Below are 27,219 nucleotides of genomic sequence, written 5' to 3' on the forward strand. Positions count from 1 at the left end.
TCATGCATACTGTGTTAGCAATGGTAATTAAAATTGCACTGAACTCTGTATGGTTCATGCTTCTGCCTGGGAGATGGTAGAGGACTGCAAATCAACACACAAAACTGGAAGAGTTTTTTAAATGGTGTGAAAATTATGGGATGGAAAAAACATTGTAGGATGGACAAAGTGGCATGGTGGGACCTTAACGCCTACTTCCCAGAAATCCATGGGCAAATCACTACAAAAATATCCCACAAGGCATTGCGCCAGATGTCTGCGAAGGGCACACTGGGACACCTATCAGCACAACCACTTGTGGTATGTACAGTGCCAGTGCAAACAGCCAAGTGTGCATGTGCCTGAGGAATACACAAAAATTGGTCACTGTATGCCAACGTAACTTACGGTGACCAAACTTTGTACGGTAGATATGGCCTTAGAAAAGATTAGAAATATCTTAGTTAGAAGGCAGATAACACTGACTTGAAGGGTGAATATGCTTTAATGCTGGATTCATTGATCAAGTTATCATTGCACTTCTAGTCAAATAATAAAAGCTAAGAAATGCACCAGTGTTAAGCTTAACTGTAGCAAAGTTTCAAGTAATGCAGAGGTATTGGAAGGCATATGGCAGTGCCGCACTCACCTGGGAAGAGTAATTTTCAGTGTTTGTTTGATGAGCACGTTAAATATATTTTCATCATAATCATCATCATTGTAATGGGAGGGCAAGTTGATTTCATGCCTGGGCTGGTACATTCCCATGACAATTTGTGTTACATAAACAATATATTGCAGCCCAAACTCTGATGGTCCAGTGACCAGGGCACTAGACTGTGACTCAGGAGTCCTGGGTTCGGTTCTGTACATTTCTATTCCACGTGCCATCTGGGTTCTTCCACTGATTTGATTCTATTCTAGATAGATTCTTGTATTGGTCTCATCATTGTAGTATCTGAGCACCTCCCGGTTCCTTAAGTGATATGACTAACATCTGCTGCCTGTGGTTCATTCTCCCCTCAGGGAGGAATGGATGTGCAGTGAGGGTTTTGATAGTTATTAAAAACAAACCTATGTACACAGAGGCAGATTAAGGGTTTGTGGGCCCCTGGGTCAGAGCAAGTGGGGGCCTCTCCCCACCCCTTCTGCCTGCAGCCCCCCCTCTCTCCCCTCTCCACTCCTCCCCCCAGCACTCCTACCAGGGAAATGGGGTCGGGATGTGGGGGCTTGCCCCTCCGACCCCGCCCCCCTGCCAGGAAGCTGGGTCAGGGAACAGGGGCTTCTCCTGCCAGCCTGGCACTTCTGCCAGAGAACAGGGTCAGAGTGCGGGAGCTTCCCCACTTCCCTGCAGGAGTGCTGGGCAGGTGAAGCAGATTGGGGCACAGGGGTGCCCATTTTCCTAAGGGCCCCGCAATTGGCTGGGGCCCCTGGGGACTGGCCTCGTTGGTCCAGTGGCTAATCCGCCACTGTATGTACCTTTTGCTCCGTGTTTGCATTCAAGAAGTTCAGGTTGAAGCAGCACGCCTTGCACTTAGAGCAGAAGGTGGTGAGGTTTGGGGTGGTGAGGTTAGTTTCTGGGGGAGTTCTTTCCATGGACTGATGCTTGAGAAAGCTCTGTCTCCTGCACAGACTTGTATTGTGCCTGAGGAAGTGAGCTGGTGACCACGGTCTCCAACCTGGAGCTTTGGGGAATCTTTTAGGTAGCCAGGGCCCAGGCCATTGAGCACCTGATGTCAATTGAAGTTCCCCTCCTGAAACACCTGGGTAGAAGCCTGGATAAATGAGCCATAGTCCATGCTGGAGAGGAAGTAGCAGAATGATCACTATGTTTCAATTATACCCCAACTACAGCTTTGTTTCCACTTTTTGCAAAGTATTTTAAAACCAAGAAAAAATGCTGCTGTGGGTATATAATTGCATTAGTAAAACCAAAGCTCATAAAAAGAAGTCAAACAAAAAAATTCATTACCCATAAAGGAGGCAATAATACTGGCATAGGCCCAGGTAAGTCATTCATTAACCATCCCACTATATAATTGTACATAACAGACAGTTATACATATATTTACAGGTTTATAGCAATGTTTTGCCACTTTTTCTGGAGATCAGTAAAACATTTTATTGACACATTTGATGACATATTTTATTTTAGAGTCTGTGTATCATTCTTTCACAAATTGCTGCCTGGACAAGAGATCCCTTCTCTTTCAGATAGTGAGGATACAGCTTTTCTGAGGCTAATTTTCAAGATGCTAGTTCTCAGTACAAATATCATAGGAAAGACCCTGAAACCACAGATTACAGTAGATTGCTTTGCTTGCTTTCCCTAGCCACATCTCATCAGTATGAAGATAGGCTCTGTGATCCGCTCATGCAGCCTATTGTCTTCTTTGTCAATTCAAATGGCAGCTGAACCCAGGAGGTTGTTCTTTTTTCGCATATTTCTCAGCAGGTATCTTACCCTTTCTTCCTGTTTCTCTCTCTATATGAATATATTTCCGAGTAGCAGCCGTGTTAGTCTGTATCCGCAAAAAGAACAGGAGTACTTAACAAATTTATTTCAGCATAAGCTTTCGTGGGCTACAGCTCACTTCTTCAGCTTATGCTGAAATAAATTTGTTAGTCTCTAAGGTGCCATAATGACAGGTTTCAGAGTAGCAGCCGTGTTAGTCTGTATCCGCAAAAAGAACAGGAGTACTTGTGGCACCTTAGAGACTAACAAATTTATTAGAGCATAAGCTTTCGTGGACTACAGCCCACTTCTTCGGATGCATATATATGTGACTTGCAGTGAAGGACAGTTGTTAGTTAAACTGGCATGAGTATGGACACAGTAGGACTGTGTGACAGTTTTAAAATTCTGTAGAGCTGTGCTCTTGAGAAATCAGCCAGAAGTGCTGTGTGACGCTATAAAAAGTCCCAGCTCTGTTGTGCCCCTTTGCAAAACACATCTATAATAAAGGGATGAAAATGGGTCAGTTCCCTTCATCTGAAACAAATATATTCATAAAAAGAACAGGAGTACTTATGGCACCTTAAAAAGAACAGGAGTACTTGTGGCACCTTAGAGACTAACAAATTTATTAGAGCATAAGCTTTCGTGGACTACAGCCCACTTCTTCGGATGCATATATTATAACACAGCACTTCTGGCTGATTTCTCAAGAGCACAGCTCTACAGAATTTAAAAACTGTCATACAGCCCTACTGTGTCCATACTCATGCCAGTTTAACTAACAACTGTCCTTCACTGCAAGACACATCCCCTCAACTGAAACCCAGACCAACCTGTGCTCCACAAACATCTTTCACCATTGCTTAGCGCTGCTTGGATACTGCATGAATCTTTGTTTGGATTTTTAAACAAAAGTCTTTGATCTCCTCTTGTGTTTGCTTTCCTTGAACATTTGGGTGAGCAAGTTCCACTGGTATAAACATTAATGAAAAGTGAATTCCAAAGTTGCCTGGACAACTTTTCGGAGGTCAGATTTTTAATTCTCACCTTGGAATAGTCTCATGAAGGCTTGCACCATCATTCACTCAGGGAACAGATACTCTAACACATGAGTTAGTTGAATAATCACAGCTATGCAATAACTAGAAAGTACACACAATGCCATATCAGGCATTATACATTCACAACAAACTGTTGACGAAGCAGCAAAATAAAATCTGGGCTTTAACTGTTACTTCACATAGCCTGCAGACAGAATAAACATGTGTAACAATACAGTAACTAGCATAAATATTGGAAAACAAGTAAACATGATTTTATGCCTGACCAGCTGTTTGCCAATGGTTTTCCCTAGTACTAAGATGGTGGTGAGTGTGGATCTCTGAATCCCATTCTCACTTGCCCACCCTACAGGAGCCACATAACGGCCTGTCCATGATACATGCTGGCTCAGAAGGTCACGGCTCAACTACATTTCCATGCCAACAATATGGACACTTTGCCTCTCAACAATCCCTGCCTTTACTATATTAATTTTCAAGTTTCCCCTCACATGTGCCTTTTAACTCATTTGTCAATCATCCATATGTCCCTAGCCCAACACTACTGTACTATACAGCTGTTAGACTATCCGGATGAATAAATACCATTCCTCTCTTCTACACATTGGGAGTGAATATTTCAGGCTATTGCATTGGACGATCTCAGCTCACCCCCTAGTGGCCAGTAGGAGTTCTTTATAAATAGCTATGCTCAGTACAGTACTGCAGACACAGGGCCAATCCAGAGGGCTGTTGAGCTCACCCAACCTCCATTGGACTTTGGAAACAGAGGAAACACCGCCATTGGCAGAATGGGTCCCAAAGTTAGTATTTAGATGGAGAATAAATCACAGTACTACCCAAAAGATGATGTTATTAGATCTGTAAACTGTTGCTTCTTGTATTATAATAATACTTAGCTCTTATATAGCACTTGTCTTCCATAGGTCTCAAAACTCTTTACAAAGGAGGTAAACAGCATTAACTCCATTTTACAGATGGGGAAACCGAGGCACGGGCGGTGAAATGACTTGCCCAAGGTCACCCAGTGGTAGATTGGAAACAGAATTCCCAAGTCGCAGTCTAGTATCCTATCCACTAGGCCATGCTGCCTTCCATTAAAGGTAACCATAACCTGCAAATATATTCTTTAAAATACAGCAGCTTTAGACTGATGGGCTAAGTTCTCCAAAGACAGGATAAGAAAGTGGCATGTAACACATTGTTAAACTTCTTCTCTTTTATTAGCACAGTGTTGTGCAGATGCTAATTCAGTCTGATGCAAAAGCACATGCTGTTTGACTAGTCCACACCCAGTTTACTTGAGGATGGGAAGTTTCTTGGGGTTACAAAAGAAGAAAATGGATTTGGAACTGAATTTGGATCAGAACTTCTCCAAACCTCCAACTTTTTTGTGATTGACACCTAAATCTACTTGTGAATCTAGTCCCCAAAAAGTTTATTTTTTCCTGAAACTATTTAATGAATTTGAAACAAATTCATTAATAGGTTTGGGTCAACCAAAGCTGCATTTTTCAGCAAATAAGTTATTTGTCCCAAATATTTCACCCAGCTGTACGAACAGCCTGCCAGTTGACTCCAAGCTCCTGGGGGAAGACTACAGTAAGAGACCAAGTCCAAAAAAAAGGCAGAGGGCTGTACTCCAATGTTGCTATCCATGATTACCCATCTCATTGTGAGAAGACTTTTTAGCATGGGACTAAGACTTCCAGACCCCAAAACTCTCTTCCATTAGGTGTGAGAGAATATCCCTTTCCGCACCTCCCCCTGGCACAGCACTCAAACCTACCAGCTCCCGCCATCTCCTCTGAGTGCTACAAAGATGGACCCAAGGCAGTTGTTGTCTTGGAAGTTTCCAGCAACTCCAAGACCATAGATACATGAATAAAATAAGTGTTCTCAAAAGGCTAGGATGCTGGTAATTCCTTATACTTACCTAACAGAAGAGAACTCTAACATTATGTGATCATAATATTCTATTTGTATTTCCCAGACACAGAGGTGATCCCCGCAATTACAGGCCGGTAAGCCTGACTTCAGTACTGGGCAAACTGGTTGAAAATTGTCAGACATAGGGATGAACATAAGTTGTTGGGGAAGAGTCAACATGGTTTTTGTAAAGGGAAATCATGCCTCACCAATCTACTAGAATTCTTTGAGGGAGTCAACAAGCATGTGGACAAAGGGGATCCAGTGGATTTAGTGTACTTAGATTTTCAGAAAGCCTTTGACAAGGTCCCTCACCAAAGGCTCTTAAGCAAAGTAAGCAGTCATGGGATATAAGGGAAGGTTCTCTCATGGATTGGTAACTGGTTAAAAGGTAAACAAAGGGTAGGAATAAATGTTCAGTTTTCAAAATGGAGAGAGGTAAATAGTGGTGTTCTCCAGAGGTCTGTACTAGGCCCAGTCCTATTCAATATATTCATAAATGATCTGGAAAAAGGGGAAAACAATGAGGTGGCAAAATTCGCAGATGATACAAAATTGCTCAAGATAGTGAAGTCCCAAACAGACTGCAAAGAGCTACAAAAGGATCTCTCAAAACTGTGTGACTGGGCAACAAAATGGCAAATTAAATTCAATGTGGATAAATGCAAAGTAATGCACACTGGGAAACATAATCCCAAGAGTCCTGTGGCACCTTATAGACTAACAGACATATTGGAGCTAAGCTTTCATGGATGAATACTCACTTTGTCAGATGCATGCAGTGGAAATTTCCAGAGGCAGGTATAAATATGCAGGCAAGAATCAGTCTAGAGATAATGAGGTTAGTTGAAACAGGGAGGATGAGGCCCTCTTCTAGCAGTTGAGGTGTGAACGCCAAGGGAGGAGAAACTGCTTTTGTAGTTGGCTAGCCATTCACAGTCTTTGTTTAATCTTGAGCTGTTGGTGTCAAATTTGCAAATGAAATGAAGCTCAGCAGTTTCTCTTTGAAGTCTGGTCCTGAAGTCTTTTTGCTGCAGGATGGCTACCTTTAAATCTGCTATTGTGTGTCCAGGGAGATTGAAGTGTTCTCCTACAGGTTTTTGTATATTGCCATTCTTAATATCTGACTTGTGGCCATTTATCCTTTTACGTAGGGACTGTCCAGTTTGGCTGATGTACATAGCATACGCCATCATGTGCCAACAATGCCCCTCTGCTATGTACATCGGCCAAACTGCCGGAAGACAGGATATTGGGCCTGACCCAATATGACCCATGTTCTTAGTGTATGATGAGACTCTTTCCAGGGTAATATGGACTAGAAACTCAGATGGATTTGAGAGGGAGCTACAACACTAATTATTTCCTATAGATCATACAACAAGAGGTTGCAAAACCAAAACTGATTTCAATTTTGTTTTTAAATTCTTAATGCATTTTCCACAGGTGGGCCCCCTAAAAAAATCCAAATCTGAACACTCTGTCTGTTGAATTCAGTCAATTTTATTTAACAGTTGCCCAGATTATAATCTGAATCTATGTACTTCTAAAAATTGAAACAGAAATCCTATAAGTCACATGCTCTTGTGAGATGTCCAGTTCTTCCTGGTTTATCTGGGCTGGAAATATTCCAAATAAATAAAACTTGTCTCTTTTGGCACCTTGATATTTCATCTTTTATCTCAGCCAAACCCAAAAAAGTACAGAGACATAATGTAAAAACCAGAACACAGATAGGTTAATTGAACTTTTTGCACCTGAGAGAATTCCATTTGAAGTTTGAGTGAAAAAAGATAGTTAGTTCCCTTTTCCTGAGGATTGCTGAGTATTCCCAGTTCCCTTTGAAAGTTGATAAAAGGCACTGCAGAAACTCAGCAGTTGCCCAGGACCATTCAAAATTTGTCCCTCTATAACAGGGGTAGGCAACCTATGGCATGCGTGCCAAAGGCGGCATCTCACTGCCCGGGTCCTGGACACTGGTCCGGGGGGGCTCTGCATTTTAATTTAATTTTAAATGAAGCTTCTTAAACATTTTTAAAAACTTGTTTACTTTATATAAAACAATAGTTTAGTTATATATTATAGACTTATAGAAAGAGACCTTCTAAAAACATTACAATGTATTACTGGCACGCAAAACCTTAAATTAGAGTGAATAAATGAAGACTCAGCACACCACTTCTGAAAGGTTGCCGCCCCCTGCTCTATAACAAGCCAAAGATAATGTAACTTGCCATATGTAGTGTGTTCTGCTCCTATTGAAATATCTGTTGAACTTGTTCATACAAATGATTAAGATTAATGGTTAAATAAAATTGTTCCCTTCTGTATCAATTTATGATTCATTTTTGCAGCTGAAAGCCAGCATTTTGCTGAGTGTCAGGCCACAAGATTTCATTAATTATTAACAGCAAAAATATAATTAATCTAAAAGAGTTTGATTTTTGTATGTAATCCAGGAGTCTGATTTAGCTCAGGGTTGCATGTCTTCTCTGGCAGTGCAAAGTCTACCAGAAAAGGATTTCCTAGCTTCAGGTCACCAAGCAGAGGGACAGGTTGTTAATTTTAACAGGGTTGAAAGTAACCCCAGTTACTATCTCCATTTTACAGACGGGGAACTGAGGCACAATTTGAGAGAGGATGATGTACTATCCATAGATATTGCAAACAAAAAACTACAGTAAGAGAATATTCAAGTTGCAAAGTCACTCACTCAAAAGTTAGGGAATGCCAGCATTTCAGCCCCCTTTTCATGTGCATTATGATTTGGTATTCAATATTTTGTTTTATCTTTATTTATTGCCCACTGTTCAAACCCTGAAACAAGGAAACAAGCCAGATCTACATGGACTGCCAACAAAAGCTGTGTAGAGCAGTGTGAGAATCACTGACTGGGCCTCAGTCTTTTCCCATTCTATTTCTATTAATCTTACCTACTCCACACAGATTATGTGGTCTCTTCTCCCACCAGTACCAATAACACACAGTCCATCTCATACCACATTTTCTCAGAACACTTTCCCCAGCACTATGAACTGCTCTTCATGATAAGGGAAGTTCAAACCAGTTAATTCAGGAGTGGGGTAAGAAATTTCAAACACTGCATCAGCGAAACCTTTGGAGTTCATGGAGTCATCAGAAATGTTTTAAAATATACTAATTGGCCAGATATTAAGGACCATATTCCATTCAGGCCTTTTTAACACTAAAAATACACTAGCTGTAGGGTATAGTGATTACATACTGACATGTATTGGTCTTTCTCCAATAAAATATACATATGGCTCATCAGCGTCAATGGAAGTAAAGGCAGGAGATGCGCTTGGACCCACATCAAGAATTGCAAATACATGGGACATCTAGAATCCACCTACACAGTATATGTTTTCAGGCCAACTTCTCTACAGAAAAGTAACTTTAAAAAAATAATGAGTCAGAATCTCTCCACTGCTCTGGCCCCACCGCAAAGCTGCTGCATCTCCCCAGTTGATGATTCTTTTGGTGTGGGTTTAGTCCCCAGCTGCTGAACAGAGCTGGTATAACCAACTGCTATGCTACTGTCCTTGCAACCCCCACCTTTGGTGACATTGAGAGGGTGGCAGTGGGCACAGCCAGAGCACCACTGTGCTCCAGTGATCCTTGACCCAGGGATGGCTCTTTAGGGACCATCGTCTGCTGGCATAGGGTGAGCCTCAGGATCAGGGAGCTGCAATTGGCTGCTTTGCAGTCCCAGCTGTTCCCCACTGCAATCTTGACATTTAGTTTCTGTTTTAGAAAAACAGAAAAATTTGGAGAGAGAAAATGTCTGAATCAAACATCAGTGACCCATCCCATTCAAATAGCTGACTTCTTAAACCCCGATTCTCCACCATTTTTTTATACTGGATAAAAGCAGAAATATCTCATTTCCTTATCAAAGCCTGTTTAAATGTACTTACTGATTTTACCATCCCTGTTTTGGAAACAAAAGCACAAATTGATGTTTGGCAAAGTTTCTTTATGACAGATCATATTGTTCATATCACAAAGCATTAGTTCAGAACTCAGATGCATAAACATTTTATTTGCAAGCACACCAGTAGAAATATTGCTTTGTAAATACTTCCATTTCTGATTGTAAATTGCTAAGTTTACATATGAAATTCATTTAGACTGGAAATCATCCCATTTTACAAATTAGCACAATCTATTACATTTGTCTCAAAGAGAAATTAAACCTTAAAGAGCAACATTCAAGATAATCTGAAACAGGGTGTTTTAGCAATTCCATATGTAATTGGATGTATGTTTTCTGTATTTCTTTTCCAGGCATGGCTGATTACTAAATAAAAATACTTTCTTCTATATAACCACCTTGGATCATTTGGTGTTGCCACATGTAGATTTTACCCCCCATCTCTTCACCACAATTTCCATGTCAGAATATTTGAGTGTTAGATACATTGGTTTTGAAAGGAAGTGAAAGGAGGATTATGAAGGAGAAAAATTGCACTAACACCCAAATATCTTGATGATCAGCAGTGACTGAAATGTGCCAGGTATGCATAAAAGATATACTATGTATGCATAAAACATAAAAACCAAAATCAGATTGCCCTTTTTATGAATAAAGTTGTCAAATCAAAGTACTATCGATCTTAGGTACTTCTATATCTCCCTTCATGGTAATATCTGAGCACGTCACGATATTATTTGTAGCTATCCTTACAACACCCCTGTGTGATAGGGAAGTGCTGTTATCCCCATTTTACAGATGGGGAACTAAGGCCCAGAGAGATTAAGTGACTGACCCGGGATCACACAAGTTGTTTATGGTGAAACAGTAACTAACACCCCAGGTTAGTGCTCTAACCTCTGGACCATTCTTCCTGCATACACATTCATTATATTACAAGAGTTTCTCTGTTGAATCTCACTGCAGAATACCATCAAAACTAGATAGATCAAAAATACTATCTAGATTAGAGATCTAATTAGAGATCCTGAGGTGCAAAGTCTGGCTCTAGATTGAGAGGAGGGAGCTGGTAGGTCAAATACTGGGCTTGGGTTCAGTCCATTACTGGAAATGGCAGCTGGTTACAGAATTGGGATCTGGATTCAAACTTTTCCTAGCTTTCCATGTTATTTGGATGTGTGGTTTTAAGCTCAGGCCCATCTCTAGTCTGAATTTACCAGAACTCAGAGTGTAGCCTCATTACAGTGTTTGCCATACTTTCTCTTTGAAGCGCAAATGGTCACATAAAAGTTATTGAGTGCAAAGGCTAGAAACAGAATAATTATGTAAATGCCCTGAGATATCATTGTCTGCCAGATGCTGGTGTCTTTAGCGTCTCACATTATCTCGTATGGAATCGGTCTCTTCAGTTTACTTTTCAAAAGAAAGCCAACAAGAGTGAAAATAACAGCTGCAAGCACCACAGCCGTAACAATAAATGGAGCCTGGGAATGATCAGCAGTAGTGGTAAGTGAACCACGGGAATCCACATTTTCCTGATGTTCAGAATAGTCCAGCTCTGTGAGTTAAGAAAGAGAGTTTATTACATTTTGTTCTCTGTTCTAGTTATTGCCAAAGATACCAGGACAAAGAGAACTTGAATTTAAAAAGTTACATTCTAGATCAGGTCAAGAAATAAATCAATTTCACTCTATTTTATACAAGACATTCTAGACACATCAATCCATCTTTATATTAGTAAAGACTATTTCATGAACTGAACCCCCAGCAGGGATGTTTTAGGTTCAATATTAAGAAAACATCATAACTAGCACAAGAGCTAGGGAATGGAATCATTTTTCAAGGAAGGTTGAGGTTTCTCTTTACTGCAGATATTCAAGGTGAGACATGACAATCACAGTTCTTGAACAGTTTGCGGATAATTAAATCAATGAAGCGATAAGAAGAAGATGGACTGCATCTCATCTTTCTTCCTGAAGAATTGATTCAATTAGCATTTTTGGGATGTGAAGATTAAAATGATGGATTTGAAATGTGCTAAATAAGGAAGTAATGTAGATGCTATTAGTCAATAAACAAGTCCCTCGTGTTTTTAATGGAGCTGATGATAACCCAGTAAAAGCATGCTGCAGTGCTAGAAATCGGAAGTAAACTGACATGCAAAGATTTTATGCAATGAAATGAAAAGTGATTTACAGAACCTTATGCTAAACACAAGAGAAGGTTATTTGCATTTACCAGCATTCCTGTTCTCAGTGCCTTCTTTCCAAAGCTCAATTGGCCCAACAACAACATCCACTTTTTCTTGGTAAGAGCTTGTATCTCGCTTGGACCTGGGTATGCAGCCCTGGTAGCATCGGGAAGAATAATCATATACCCGGCACACCACCATTTTAAACTGCAGGTAAACTGATGAATATTGGTTAACAAACTTGAAGGCATTAAATTTGAAGCGTATGGTGGAGCTGTAGGGTGAATAGTATGTACCGTAGGTAGGATCTCGAGCACATCTAAAATAAACAAACAAATAAATACAATTAATTTTCATGTGTACGCACAAAAATAAATCACTGACATCAAGCATTTCCTATGTGCAAAGATTTAAAAAAAATTAACACCGCATTAACAACGGAAAGGGACAAAAATATGTATTTGTAGTAAGAAGAGAAAATGAAAGCGGTTAAAATAGTGGCAGTGACTTGTCTGAAAGCAAAACATGCAATATCGCTTTCCCTAATTCACCAAGGTATTTATGTTCATGCCTAAGAGTGTGAATAGTTTTACTGAACTCGCATGCTTAAAGTTAAGCTTGTGCATATGTCTTTATAGGATCTGGGCCCAGGACTGACAAATTGCAGAGGAGTCACCTAGAGGTGTCATGGCAATTAACCTATGGAAAGGGCCCAGAGCTGCTTATTTATATCTCCAAGTTGTCATGCATATGAGCCCTATAGAGCAGCTGATGCAAAGGGTGTTAAATATTACTGTTAAGGGGGAAGGGATAGTTCAGTGGTTTGAGCATTAGCCTGCTAAACCCAGGGTTGTGAGTTCAATCCTTGAGGGGGCCACTTAGGGATCAGGGGCAAAAATTAGTACTTGGTCCTGCTAATGAAGGCAAGGGGCTGGACTCAATGACCTTTCAGGGTCCCTTCCAGTTCTATGAGATAGGTATATATCCATATATTTTATTATTATAAGGGGGAAATGTAACCACGATTTAAGCTCTTAAGTGAGGCTGGCCAGAACAACAATTCCATTTCACACACAATTTTGAAATTTGTTTTTGTTCCAATGCAGAAGGAAAATGAGAAACCAAATGTGAGAGAGAGCCAACCCAGACTAGCCAAGGCTGTTACCCAGGAGATGGGAGGGTCAAGTCCCTGCTCTGCAGAGTCCCCCCCAGGCAAGCACCCTAACCAGCTGGGCCTAGGTCTCTCTTAGTCTCACCTAAGAAACCCTTCTCAATGTCATTTCTGTCAGAACTGATACATCTCCATGAAACTCTTCAGCTTCGATGAGCAGCTGGGGGGGGGTTGTTTGTTTGTTTAAACAGCTCTACCAGCTCTACTCTGAAGGGCAGGCTCCGTCTCTTTACTAAATGGCTATACAGCTCCTTTCACAATGGGGCCCTGATGTCTGATTGGGTTCTAGGTGCTACTAGATATGAACAATAATGATGATAAATTCCTTCTTCCGTTCTGTGCCATCTTATCTAACTCACTCCCACTCCTCTGATTTCTGCTTTGGACGCAAGAAGCAAGAAAGTGAATGTTTCCAATGAACCCAATCTCTAGTAAGTCAGCTGCACAAGTGCTTCATAGAACAAAATTCTAGTAAGCTTCACTTTCCTGTCAGCATTAACTCATGCCAAAGTTCCATGCCAGTGCATTCTGATTCAATTTAACCACCATGAAAAGGAATTCAATTTATCTGTTAACACACTGATGTTATCTCAAAATAAGGTGCAGAGTTGTCATATGGTCAACGCATTGCATACAAATATTAATGATCTCACTCTCATAATAAAGATCTCAAGGTATTGAACTACTTTTATAATAATCTCCGTTTATACTGTACAATATGTTTTTCTGTTATATTCATGCCAATATTTGTGTCACCTATAGAAAGTTAAGACATGGTTGAAATTAGGTATGGTAAATTTATTTCCTGTTGGGTTTTAATTTAAATAAATATTATTAGATTTAAAGTATTTGACTTTCTCTGTATTGAATGATTTTATCATATCATTTCTTAAAAGGGCTGGTCTGAATATTTAATTTTTATATTATAAAATAGATAAGGAGTTTTTAAACTATCATGCAGGTGGCTTCCTTAAAACTTAACTCTTGTATATCCTGCTACTCTTCTACTACCTGGATGAATTATTTTGAAATTTAATTATTTATTCCCCATTATTTATATACCATTAGAATTTCACCAGTAAGTGAATGAATCAGACATTTATTGACAATGGGACCTGCTCCTGAAAAATTTGCCCTTTCATACCCAGAAAGATGTAGAATCTAGTGATAATGGAGAAGTCTACTGAAATGCTGGCAGGTAAAGCATAGGAAATACCATAATGGATGAGACCAGTGCCTTTTTTTCTTGCCAGATCTAAGAATCTAATTTGTTTTGTATAATTCGTTTATCTAACTTTTCCACAAGAAATGGTTTAAGCCAAGCCACATGAACAATTCTAGGCCATTTGAGTGACATCTAGGAAAGCAGGAATATCAAACATTAAACTTCTGTCATTTGAATCAAGGATTGAATTAGTCATTTGAAATAACATTTCCAGTATAGTACAAAAAGCAAGAACAGAACAAGAATGAATAATTAAAAAAAAGAATCAGAATATTTTGAAAATACACAGTTGAATTCTATAGACAAACTATTTGGGGCTGAATTCAAACTTGATGTAGGCAGGTGAAAATTCATTGACCTCAGTGGAGTTTGGGATAAAATCTGCTTACATCACAAACAGTTACTATGTAACATGCTTGAGTGGACTCTTGCATGACTGCATGGTCTAAACATCATTGCTATTGTTATTTCTCATTTCATAGCAGGATTGGCCAAAAAAGTTTTTAAAAAAAGTTTAGTGGCATAGGGAACTGAAATCAATTCAAATTGTCAATATTCAAATTAGTCCATAAACAAAACAGATACAGAAGAGCATGTACAGATCCATTGTTAATCATTGCTCAGAAAGTCCTTACCCATTCCTGATAATATCATAGGTCGTGGATGTAACACTACTGGGATTAGGTGATGCCACACATGTGTCCAAAAACAACGCCAGATTTGGGTCAGAGCTGTGAATTGAAGCTTGAAGGAATAAATTCTGGTTCAATCTCACGTAGTATGGAGAGTCAAACACTGGCCGTGAGAAGGATGGTGATTCGTAGAATGAAATGTTCACGTCATATCTGCTGTACTGCGTTTCATTGACCTCAGTAGCATCCTCAGCCACATCCTGAGCAACATACATGATTTCTTTCCATGTGTTTTGGAGCATTTTGCAGTTGACGTGCAAGTGAAGATCTTTTTCCCTTTTGATTATGTAACCAGAAGAGGTTGCTTTGATCAAGTTGGAATACATGATAGTATTGCTGTTTCCCTGTTTGACACAGTAAGTACAGAATTATCTAATGTAGTCACATTTTTGCCACACTTACCATTATGTCACTAAACTTTTGATGAACGCATTTTAAAAGCATTGCTTCCATTGGAAGTATTTTGAAAAGAAATGAGACTTTGGTCATTTCTAGTTACAACACATTTTAAACAAAATTGTTGGCTGTATGATACAGTGATTACACTGAGATGTGAAAAAATATTTTCACTGAACCCAAATACAGCCAAGTTAGTTAACATTAATACAAAGGTTGAACATGAAATGCACAAAGGTCCTGATTCAGTAAGGTACTTAAATGTGTTTAACTTAAAGCACATGAGTAGTCCTATTGAAATGAATGCTTTAAATTAGATACGTGTTAAGTACCTTGCTGAACAGGGGCCTGTGCAAATACCAAGTATTTTGACTATTCACGAACATCAGCTCATGCTCGAAAAAAGTCTGTGAACATGGGTTGAGGTTGTTCACGTATCCTCCCTGTCCCATAATATTGTAGCTTGACCTTATGGGGAATAAGTGAGGAGTTTTTTCAGGCAGAGGAAGAATAGATGGTAGTGTTCAGTGAATCTGAACCTGCAGTCGTTGGTTCACTTGTAACTCCTGTTAACCACAGCAGGTTTCTGTTCATGACCCATTTCAAAATAAATTCTGCAGTTTGCACAGACCTACTTACACAGGTGCTAAATATTCAACTTCATACCTCTCGTCTTGTGCCACAGCCGTTATATGGGATGTTGAATATAATATCGTTTGTTGTAATCTCTGGTTTACAATAAGGGTCATTCAATCTGACATTCTCTGCAGTGTAGCCTTGTGAGAGGAGATAGGCTCTCTTAACAACAGCATGCATGTATTCTGGCAAGCACAGAAGAACTGGTGGGGGGATAAAACATATATTATTAGTGCGTTCAGGCATACAGTAGTAATTAAATGTTCAACCAATACATATGCTGCTATCTACTCTGCGTGTATATTGGGAGAGGGGAGGGTGTTCATAAGACAAATCACATGATTTCACTTCTCTTATGTCTTAATTATCAAATTATGCACCAGGGGGCTATGGTTTAGGCTGTGGATAACTATCACTAAGAAAATCTGCAAATTATTCTCTCCTTGTGATCAGACAGAGTCTCCCATTAGTGTTAAGGATCATATGAATCACAGTTACCATTGTAGAGCAAATTCTGGAGTCAAGAGAAAATCCACTTGAAGTTGCTTGGAATTTTCCTTGAGTAAAATTAAGGACAATACTACCAGGGCCTTTATTAAGGACATGAACTAAAGACTTTCAGTATTTCTGGGAGAGAATGATCTAAACACAAGGGGAGGTGAAGACAAACAGTAAAGTGAAATTAGTGTGTTGGTTGACAGCAATTTTGCAATCATGAATTATCCTGATCAGCCAATGGAACTAACCAGTTCTGTGCTATTCAAAATGAGTAAGGGTTGCAGAATCAGGGGCTTGCATGTATGACCTTACATAAGCCTTATGGGGTTTGGAGATACATGTTCAGAGGCCGATTCACATCAATGAGCATCAAAGTGATAGTTCTTTATTGGGTACTTGATCCTGTATAGTCTTTTCTTGAGCAAAAGGCACACTCAAAAGAATAGGAGTTTTCCCTGAATGAGGACTTAGGGATCAGGCTTTGAATGTTTGTGAAAGTTGTTCAAGTTCACTTGTGGGCACCTCTGTAGCTGAAGATGTGGACAAATTGCAGGGGACTCACAGAAGAGCATCAAAAACTGGGAAAGGAAGTGCAGGGAATAATTCTAAATATAAATAACTCTAATACTAAACATGTACCAGTAAAATGCTAGACAGGCATTGAGCTCAGATAAATAACAACTAATGAATTGGGCGGAGGACATGAAATTGACTCATGATGTATGAATTGGGTTGATTGCAATGAGAGTTTTGCCTGCATCAGGACTAGGATCAGACACAAAGAGAATGAGCAGTCAGGTAGTACAAGGGGCCATAAGTAAGAGTAATGAGATGACATGGTGAAAAAGTAAATTTAGGCTGAATATAAGAGAAAATGTCCAAAAATAATTTGATAACAACAAACAGTTTTATATTTAAACAAAATCAAAATATTGTCTGAAAGTAATAGGTAAATAATCACACAGTGTGAAAGATGACAGTGAGTGGTACTACACTGAGGTGGTTGAACGTTAATCAATGGTTATTTATCAATAAAATCAATAAATGGCTTGTCTGCTGAAAAGCAAAGTTCTGTATTAAACATGAACTTACCAGTATTCTGATCTGCTGGAATGTTGTAATAGTCAGCACGAAACCCGCTGTTTGTTATACTCGAGTCACTGTGAAATCGAACTGTCATCAAGTTTGAGGACGATGTATATGTGAGATAGGAACCATAACAAATTTTCCCCAGTAAAGGAGAGGTATAGAGTGGCCCATCATATATCTCAATATAATCATGTTGGCATCTACCACCTTCTGTCCTGGAGAATAAACATGAACATTTTGTAAACTATTTTGTAAACTTCTATTTAAGTATTCATCACAAAGCAGCACAGGAATCTCAGATTAAGCCCTTCAGACTGCAAGGTGTTCATGGCAGAGATTGTCTTCATTTTGTATCTTGTATGGTACCAACCACTTTGTTAGGACTCAAAAAGTAACAACAAATAATACTCCATTCATGCCATTTTTGATTTTAGGTTGACCGGTCACTTAGAATTGTTAAACCCTGTTGAGAAATATCCTTCAAATGCAGAGGGTACCAGTTTGAAAAGTCCATGACATTGAACCCATGAATTGCCCAGAAAACTAGTGCTTTACTTACGAGATATCTCTAAATGAAAGTGTTATACGGTAATTGCTCACTGCTTCTATTTCCCACACACAATCTGCATTGTTTGGATAGAACGGGCTTTGAAATGTCCCAGATGAATACTGAAGGACACCACCACAAGTATATTTTGCTGCAAAATAAAATGTAAGAAAAAAATACATTAGTCATTAATATATATATTTGTATATATTTGCATATGATTTATCAGTCAGAGCCAAAAGCTACTGAAGTTAAAGGAAAGCCTCCCATAACTTCAATGGTCTTTATAAAAAGTGCTCTATGATCAGCATCTGATCCCAAGAGCTGTTGATCCCACTCACAGTCTCATTTAATGCTCAGGACCTCTCACGATTAGGCCCTAAATGTATATAGCTGAAGACAGAAAATATGGACCAAAGAAAATGTTCAGGTGAGAAAGATTATGCTTTTTTCTCTCCGATAATGTTATGTTAGAAATTCAGTTTGGAAATCAAATTTTGAAGTAGCACCTGGTGCACTGGGAACAGCCTGAATGAAAATAGCGTCTACAGTCAACTTTGGAATGTAACAATTTTTACTTAATGCAGAGCTTGAAGTGACACAAGGCTTATACATTCCTCCTCAATTTTGTCACATACAAGAAAGAGAAAGAGCTAGAAAGGTCATTATCTTGATATATCTTGTGGTCTTTTTGATAACAAACAAACAGGGCTTCATTTCTACTCTGATGCAGAATGAAAACAAATGTTAACGCCTCAGAATTATTTTCCAAACCAGAATTTTTGTTTTCCAGCCATAGCCTGTTGAGAGAACAATAAGTACTGTAAAAACAGCAAAAATGAAGGAAGCATAGTCTCAGGGAAATGGCACAGGCACTGGGAGTCAAAATATCTGGTTTCTATTCCCCACTCTGCATTCATGTAATTTAGCAACGTAATCCCACCAAATGCCAACAACTGCGAACTGAGACTGAGGGCTGATAGACACAGTCCAGGACCACAGGGTGAGCACAGGATTGTGACAGCATATCAGAAGATGGCAGAAGACCAGGGAGCAATTCAATAACGATACCGAGAAACCTTTATTGCCTGAACCAAGTTTGAAATTTGGTCCTTTGAATTGCTTTTCAATTTATCCTTGCCCTCATTTCAGATCATGTGGCAACTGCACTATGAAACCATAAGCTAAACCATCTCTAGCACAGAATCCCATAAGAGAAAAACATCTTAGTGAAGCCAGAATGAGTTAGCACTCACCAGTGGTTGTGTACCAGGGCCATGATGGAGTGTATCCCGGTGTTCCTGCAGGAAGATAACAGAACTGAAACTAGAGTCCTATGGCAAATTCTCACAGGAATAGCAAAATGCACATTGCCTTCACAAATCCCAACATCAAATCATCAAGGCAATGAAGCTATTCAGTGAAACAGTTGGAAGAATTTTTTTGCAAGACACCTGCAAACTCTTGTTATTTACCTGAACAGATGACACCGGCATCTTCAGAATAACCACAGTTATGAGAGAGACATCCTGAATGAGGACAGTCCCATGGACTGTCTCCTGGGGAATGACCTATGTAGATGCTTGGCAGAAAGGCTAGCAGGCAATCTAAATGTGAGGATCTTGTTCTCTTCTAGGGAAGGAGTGATGGAACAGAAGCGAGAGCGAGTTGGATGGATTGAAGAAAACTATATTTACTCTCCACACCTCAGTGTTCTGAGGGAACAATATGCAAGACTAGGGGTGTGTAATGGATCTGTACAGTTCAACAAATGTACTGAGAAACATTTATTGCCTGTACCACATTTGAAATTTGCCTTTGAATTGCTATTCAACCTGTTCTTTCTCTCATTTCAGTTCATGTGTCAATTCTTGTATAAAACCATAGGCTAGATTTCAAAACATTTCTAGCACATAACCCTATCAGAGAGAAACATTTTAATGAAAGCAGAATGAGTTAGCACTTACGAGTTGTTGTGTACCAGGGCCATGATGGAGTGGATCCTGGTGTTCCTGTAGGAAGATAACAGAAGCATAACTAGAGACCTATGGTGAATTTTCACAGGAATGACAAAATGAACATCCCTTCTGCTAGATTCCAAATCCCCAACACCAAATCATGGAGCCACCAGAGCTCTTCAGGTTTCAGAGTAGCAGCCGTGTTTGTCTGTATCCGCAAAAAGAACAGGAGTACTTGTGGCACCTTAGAGACTAACAAATTTATTAGAGCATAAGCTTTTGTGGACTACAGCCCACTTCTTCGGATGCATACGAAAACTTATGCTACTCCTGTTCTTTTTGCAGAGCTCTTCAGTGAAACAGCTGGAAGAATTTTTTTAACCTGTGCAAAACATGTCTCCCAAGTCTTATTTTTGAAGCAGCTGAAGTTTTTTAGCTGAAACTTCCCAAAATACATCAGTCCCTGGGACAAATGGATTTGAGCCTTAATGGTTGAAGTTTGCCAAAGTAATAAGCAACTAAAATTTGGATCTTATGATGGAAACTGGCAACCTCTACAATAAGTGACTCTACCAGCTCTGCCTATAATAAATTTCAGTGGTGATCCTGTATATGAGCATTTCAGCAAATTAAATTTTATGTAATATGGATAACATGTAAGTGATGAGTTACCTGTTGATGGAGATGTTGTATATCCAGCAGCTGCTAGGGTGAAATATGAGAAGTTATAGTTTCAGTTATAGTGTCTTGGAGCTTGAAATTGCTAATGAATGAAAAAAGACTCTGGTATTAGCTTGGATGTACTTATAACATTTTAGCTGCAAATGACATTAGAAGCTGCATGACTTTCCTGGAGGATGTTATGTTTCAAAACAAGTAGATCAAAACTTTGAGACACCATGTTCGTAATATGTTGTGAAGGGTAATCATAAAATATAGTAAACTGTGCTTGACTCCCACTGAAGTCAATAAAAAAATTCCCCAAAAATTTACCTTTCTTGATGAGAAAAGATTATGGCTGAAACTTAAATAGGTCTTTCATCTTTGGATCTCTAAGTGCTTCATGACCTCGAGTAAGTCTCATTATCCCTATTTTACTTTGTAGGTGAATGAGGCATAAAGAACCTAAGTGGCATGGCACTACGTTTTCCACATCCCATTTCCATGCCCTATCACAGCAGCAGCATTCTACTTTCAAAGGAAGTGAGGTTACCAGAACGGAAAACTAACCCTGGTGACAGATGCTCCCCTTTGGAGCTTCAGACTAATATCATCATTACTTGACCATCCTTGGGTGCTACCCCACTCCCTCCCTTTTGTTATTGTTGTTGTTGTATATCTTTATTCTATGCTAGCAAAATCACATTCACCAGGGAGCTAACTTGCTGGCTGGTTGAAGCATGGAACTAATGTTTGAGGAAGTAGGAAGGTGGACCGTTTATTATAGGATTCAGTTCCAGAAAGTGTATTTCATATATTGAAACTTCTGCAATGTGACTTTCAAAAACATCTTTGACATGGTGAAAAGCATATTCTGTGCCAGTCATTGACCTTCAAATCACCTGCAAACTCTTGATATTTACCTGAGCAGATGACACCAGCATCTTCAGAATGACCACAGTTATGAGAGAGCCATCCTGAATGAGGACAGTCCCATAGACTGTATTCCGATCCTCTGCAATGCACACCATCCAGAACAATATTTCCTGTTCCTTGACCGTAATAGGCACCGCTCTTTGCTGCAACACCATATCCACATCCAAGCTGCCGGCACACAACATTTGCATCATTGAGATCCCAAGAATCATCACACACTGTCCCCCAGGATCCTGCATAATAGACTTCAACACGACCTTCACATCTGCTCAATGAATTGACCAGTCTCAATGCCAGCCCTAAAATAGATTCAAGGAAATTATTATTAGCACATTAGTTAGTTCTTTCCCTCTTGGTAACATTGTGACAACTGGGGTCAATCTGACCCACATATAGCACCGCATTTGACCACTTTTGTGGATTACATGTCCAGATCAGGTCACACATCTGGATCAGTGTGATGTCGAATCCCACAGTAAAACAAACAAATAAATAAAATAAAACATAGGCGAGACAGCACTTACCACTTGGCGTGGTTCTCACTGGAGTGCTTGCTACAGTAAGACAAGGGGACAATTAGAGGACCCCCTGAGCTTCCTCACGTCAAATCAGACTAATACTTCTAAGGAATATTTTCAAAACAGTGTACCATGTGTCTTACTGGAGTACAGATATATTATCTTTACTGCCTTCTTTCATTCATTGTGTTCATTAAAAAAAGCAATCTTTTTTTCTCTCATGATGTGTTCTTCATAAGCACATGTTGCTCACAGTTATTACCTCTACATTTTCTCTTTTGCTTTCCTTATCATGCTAGATATTTCCTTTCAAAATAAGTTGAAGGACCATATATTAAAGTCAGAAAATGTTCCTTAATGTTTCCAGGGGAATGACCTACTTAGGTTCTGGCCAGATAGGCTTGTAGGGAAATCTAAATGTGAAGATCTTGTTCTCTTCTAGGGAGGGAGTGATGGAACAGAAGCAAGAGGGAGTTAGATGGATTGAAGAGAACTATATTTACTCTCCACATCTCAGTGTTCTGAGGGAACAATATGCAAGAGTAGGGTTGTGTAATGGACCCGTTCAGCTCAACAAATGTATTGAGAAACATTTATTGTCTGTACCACATTTGAAATTTGCCCTTTGTATTACTATTCAACGTGTCCTTCCTCTCATTTCAGTTCATGTGGCAATTCTTCTATAAAACCATAGGCTAGATTTCAAAACCAGAGCTCTTCAGTGAAACAGCTGGAAGAATATTTTTTAACCTGTGCAAAACATTTCTTCCTAGCTGAAGTGTTTTAGCTGAAACTTCCCAAAATATATCAGTCTCTGGGACAAATGGATTTGAGCCTTAATGGTAATAAGTAATAAGCAAAGTAATAAGCAACTAAAATGTGGGTCTTATCATGGAAACTGTTAGTATACCTTATATTTAAAGTGGCACTACCAGTCTGCCTATAATACATTTCAGTGGTGATCCTGTATATGTGAATTTCACCATATTAAAATTTTATATCATGATGGATAACATGGAAGTGATGAGTTACCTGTTGATGGAGATCTTGTATGTGCAGCAGCTGCTAGGGTGAAACACAAGAAATTATAGCTTCAGTTATTAGTCCCATACAGTTGGGCAAAATTTTTAGGCCAGGAGTTTTTTTATCTAAATTGCAGATTTATCCACACCAAAATTTTGCGCCATTCATGCCAGTTTCAATTAATTGTTCAATTTAATTAAAATTTCAAACACTCCACTAGGAACATTTCTTTTTAAAAATATTAAAGAAATATTTCATTTTTTTTAGTTTGAAATGATTTTTAGTCTCAAAATTTCCTTTAAAAAAAAAACCAAACTTGTAAAACTAGCTGAAATCAAACCAGAACAGTATGGTTTTGTTCAAATAAAATGTTTTGAATTATTTGAAACACTGATTTTTTGAAATTGCTAATGAATGAAAAAAAAATCTGGTATTAGGTTGGATGTATTTATAACATTTTAAGGGGAAATGAGGGGTAGAAGCTGCATGACTTTCCTGGAGGATGTTATGTTTCAAAACAAGCAGAGCAAAATTTTGAAGACACCATGTTTGTAATATCTTGTTAAGGGTAATCATAAGATTTGCTTGACTCACACTGACCTCAGTGAAAAACTTCCCAGAAAAATTTACCTTTCTTGATGGCTAAAGACTTAAATAGGTCTTTCATCTTTGGATCTCTGAGTGCTTCATGAAGTTGAATAAGTCTCATTATCCCTATTTTACTTTTTATGTATGAATGAGGCATAAAGAAGCCAAGTGGCATGGCAGATTCATGAATAAAGTAACAAACAGTCAGAAAAGTGCTTTAATGTCTCCTGGGAAATGACCTACTCAGGTTCTGGGCAGAGAGCCTGATAGGGAAATCTAAATGTGAAGGCCTTGTTCTCTTCTGGGGAGGGAGTGGTGGAACACAAGCAAGAGGGAGTTGGAGGGATTGAAGAAAATTATATTTACTCTCCACACCTCAGTGTTCCGGGGGTATAATATGCAAGAGTAGGGGTGTGTGATGGACCTGTACAGTTCAACAAATACTGTTGAACAAGTACTGAGAAACATTTATAGCCTGTACCACTTTTGAAATTTGCTCTTTGTATTACTATTCAACCTCTCCTTCCTCTCATTTCAGTTCATGTGGCAATTCTACTATAAAATCATAGGCTAGAGTTTCAAAACATTTCTAGCACAGAACCCAATCAGAGAGAAACATTTTAATGAAAGCAGAATGAGTTAACACTTACCAGTTGTTGTGTACCAGGGCCATGGTGAAGTGTATCCCATTGTTCCTGCAAGAAGATAGATAATCAAAGCATAACTAGAGACCTATGGTGAATTTTCACAGGAATGACAAAATGTATATGCCCTTTGCCAAATTCCAAATCCCCCATGAAATCATAAAGGCACCGGAGCTTTTCAGTGAAACCGTTGGAAGGAATTTCTTAACCTGGGCAGAACAACAGGTCTTTCTAGTTTTATTTTTGAAACAGCTGAAATGTTTTAGCTAAAACTTCCCAAAATACATCAGTTTCTGGCCCAAATGGATTTGAGCCTTAATGGTTGAAGTTTGCCAAAGTAATAGACAACTAAAATTTGGATCTTATGATGGAAACTCTTAAGCAACCTCAACAATAAATGGTGGTACGAGCTCTGCCTATAATAAATTTCAGTGGTGATCCTGTAGATGCGCATTTCAGCATATTACATATAAGCGATGAGTTATCTGTTGATGGAGAGGTTGTATATCCAGCAGCTGCTAGGGTGAAATATGAGAAGTTATAGTTTCAGTTATTATTGTCTTGGAGCTTGAAATTGCTAATGAAGGAAAAAAGACTCTGGTATTAGCTTGGATGTACTTATAACATTTTAACTGCAAATGACATTAGAAGCTGCATGACTATCCTGGAGGATATTATGTTTCAAAACAAGTAGAGCAAAACTTTGAAGACAGCATGTTTGTAATATGTTGTGAAAGATAATCATAAAATATAGTAAAATGCACTTGACACCCACTGAAGTGAATAAAAAAATTCCCAAAAAATTTACCTTTCTTAATGAGAAAAGATTATGGCTGAAACTTAAATAGGTCTTTCATCTTTGGATCTCTAAGTGCTTCATGACCTCGAGTAAGTCTCATTATCCCTATTTTACTTTTTGGATGACGGAGGCATAAAGAAGTGAAGTGGCATAGAAAAAGCACGAATAACATCTAGGTTTCCCACATCCCATTTCCATGCTCTATCCCCACTGCAGCATTCTACTTTCAAAAGAAGTGAGGTTACCAGAATGAAAAACTAACCCAGACTGACAGGAGATGCCCTTTGGAATTTCAGACTAATATCATTATTACTTGGCCATCCTTGGGTGCTACCCCCGCTCCCTCCCTTTTTTGTCATCGTTGTATATCTTTATTCCATGCTAGCAAAATCACATTTACTGGGGAACTAACAAGCTAGCTGGTTTAAGCATGGAACTAAAGTTTGAGGAAGTAGGAAAGTGGCCCTTTTAGTTTAGGATTCAGTTCCAGAAACTGTATTTCATATATTGAAACCTCAGCGATGTGACTTTCACAAACATCTTAGACATGATGAAAACATATTCTGTGTCAGTCATTGACCTTCAAGTCACCTGCAAACTCTTGGTATTTACCTGAGCAGATGACACCAGTATCTTGTTGTTGTATATCTCTATTCTATGCTAGCAAAATCACATTCACCATGGAACTAACTCAACCTCAACTATAAGTGGTGGTACCAGTTCTGTCTATAATAAAATTCAGTGATGATCCTGTACATGTTCATTTCAGCATATTAAAATTTTAGATAAGGTGAATAACATGCAAGTAATGAGTTACCCATTGATGGAGAAGTTGGATATCCAGCAGCAGCTAGGGAAAAACATATGAAATTATAAAAACAGTTTTTAGTATTTATAAATGCCGTAGAGCTGAGCAAAATTTTTAAGCCAAAACTTTTTTCATCAAACTTGCAGATTCGGCAACACCAAAACAATTCATGCTAGTTTCAATTCATTGTTCAATTATACTACAATTTCAAAACACCCCACTAAGAATATTTGGTTTTGAAAATGTCAAAGAAATATTTCATTTATTTAGTTTGAAATTACATTTAGTTTCAAAATTTCCTTTTTTAAAAAAAAACACAACAAAAAAACAAACCTGTAAAACTAGGTGAAATCAAACCAAAACATTGCAATTTTATTCAAATAAAATGTTTTGAATTAGCTGAAACATACTTTCCTCAACTTTTTAATTTACTGAAATTTTCATGTATTTGGTTTTTGATCCAAACCAGAAATTATTTTTTGAAATTGTTAATGAAAGAAAAAAATATCTGGTATTAACTTGGATGTATTTATAACATTTTAAGGGGAAATGACATTTGAAGCTGCATGACTTTCCTGTAGGATGTTATGTCTGAAAACCAGTAGAGTAAAACTTTGAAGACACCATGTTTGTAAAATCTTGTTAAGGGTCATCATAAAATGTGCTTGACTCCCACTGAGCTAAATGAAAAAAATCCCAGAAAAATTTACCTTTCTTGATGGAAAAAGATTACAGCTGAAACTTAAATAAGTTTTTTTCATCTTTGGATCTCTAAGTGCTTCATGAAGTTGAATATATTTCATTATCCCTATTTTACTTTTTAGGTGAATGAGGCATAAAGAAGCTAAGTGGCATGGAAGAATCATGAATAAAATCTAGGTTTCTCACATCCCATTTCCATGCCCTATCACCACTGCAGTTTTCTATTTTCAAAGGAAGTGAGGTTACCAGAACTGAAAACTAACCCTGGTCGACAGATGCGGCCCTTTGGAACTTCAGACTAATATCATCATTTCTTGGCTATCCTGGGGTGCTTCCCTCCCCCGCCCTTTTTTTGTATATCTTTATTCTATGCTAGCACAATCACATTCACCATGAAACTAACTGGCTGGCTGGTTGAAACATGGAACTAATGATTGAGAAAGTAAAAAAGTGGCCTTTTTAGTATATTAGATCCAGTTCCAAAAACGGTATTTCATATTTTGAAAACTTTGTAATGTAACTTTCAAAAACATCTCAGATATGGTGGAAAGCATGGTCATTTGACTGCAAGTCACCTGCAAACTCTTGGTATTTACCTGAGCAGATGACTCCAGCATCTTCAGAATGACCACAGTTATGAGAGAGCCATCCTGAATGAGGACAGTCCCATAGACTGTATTCCGATCCTCTGCAACTCACATTATCCAGGACAATATTTCCTGAGCCTTGACCATAATAGGCATTGGTCTTTGCTGC

At 38.7% G+C, this 27,219-nt stretch overlaps 1 protein-coding gene across 1 annotated transcript in view; it reads right to left on the reverse strand.

Moving 5' to 3' along the window:
• Positions 1–9,537: 9,537 nt before the first annotated feature.
• LOC117880584 (deleted in malignant brain tumors 1 protein-like) overlaps positions 9,538–27,219 on the reverse strand; it is an 18,419-nt gene continuing 737 nt past the window's right edge. Inside the window, exons 2-16 of the mRNA XM_034776867.1 lie at positions 27,060–27,215; positions 25,771–25,803; positions 24,161–24,205; positions 22,932–22,964; positions 21,906–21,935; positions 21,369–21,680; positions 20,458–20,490; positions 19,795–19,839; positions 19,084–19,128; positions 17,840–17,978; positions 17,284–17,495; positions 15,724–15,896; positions 14,605–15,005; positions 11,621–11,892; positions 9,538–10,940 (exon numbers count right to left, since the gene is read on the reverse strand). Of these exons, the coding sequence (XP_034632758.1) occupies positions 10,759–10,940; positions 11,621–11,892; positions 14,605–15,005; positions 15,724–15,896; positions 17,284–17,495; positions 17,840–17,978; positions 19,084–19,128; positions 19,795–19,839; positions 20,458–20,490; positions 21,369–21,680; positions 21,906–21,935; positions 22,932–22,964; positions 24,161–24,205; positions 25,771–25,803; positions 27,060–27,215 (2,111 nt within the window). The 3' untranslated portion in view covers positions 9,538–10,758. The remainder of the gene's footprint in view (positions 10,941–11,620; positions 11,893–14,604; positions 15,006–15,723; positions 15,897–17,283; positions 17,496–17,839; positions 17,979–19,083; positions 19,129–19,794; positions 19,840–20,457; positions 20,491–21,368; positions 21,681–21,905; positions 21,936–22,931; positions 22,965–24,160; positions 24,206–25,770; positions 25,804–27,059; positions 27,216–27,219) is intronic.

This window comes from Trachemys scripta, chromosome 7 (genome assembly GCF_013100865.1).
Source record: "Trachemys scripta elegans isolate TJP31775 chromosome 7, CAS_Tse_1.0, whole genome shotgun sequence".
Classification (NCBI taxonomy): Eukaryota; Metazoa; Chordata; order Testudines; family Emydidae; genus Trachemys; species Trachemys scripta.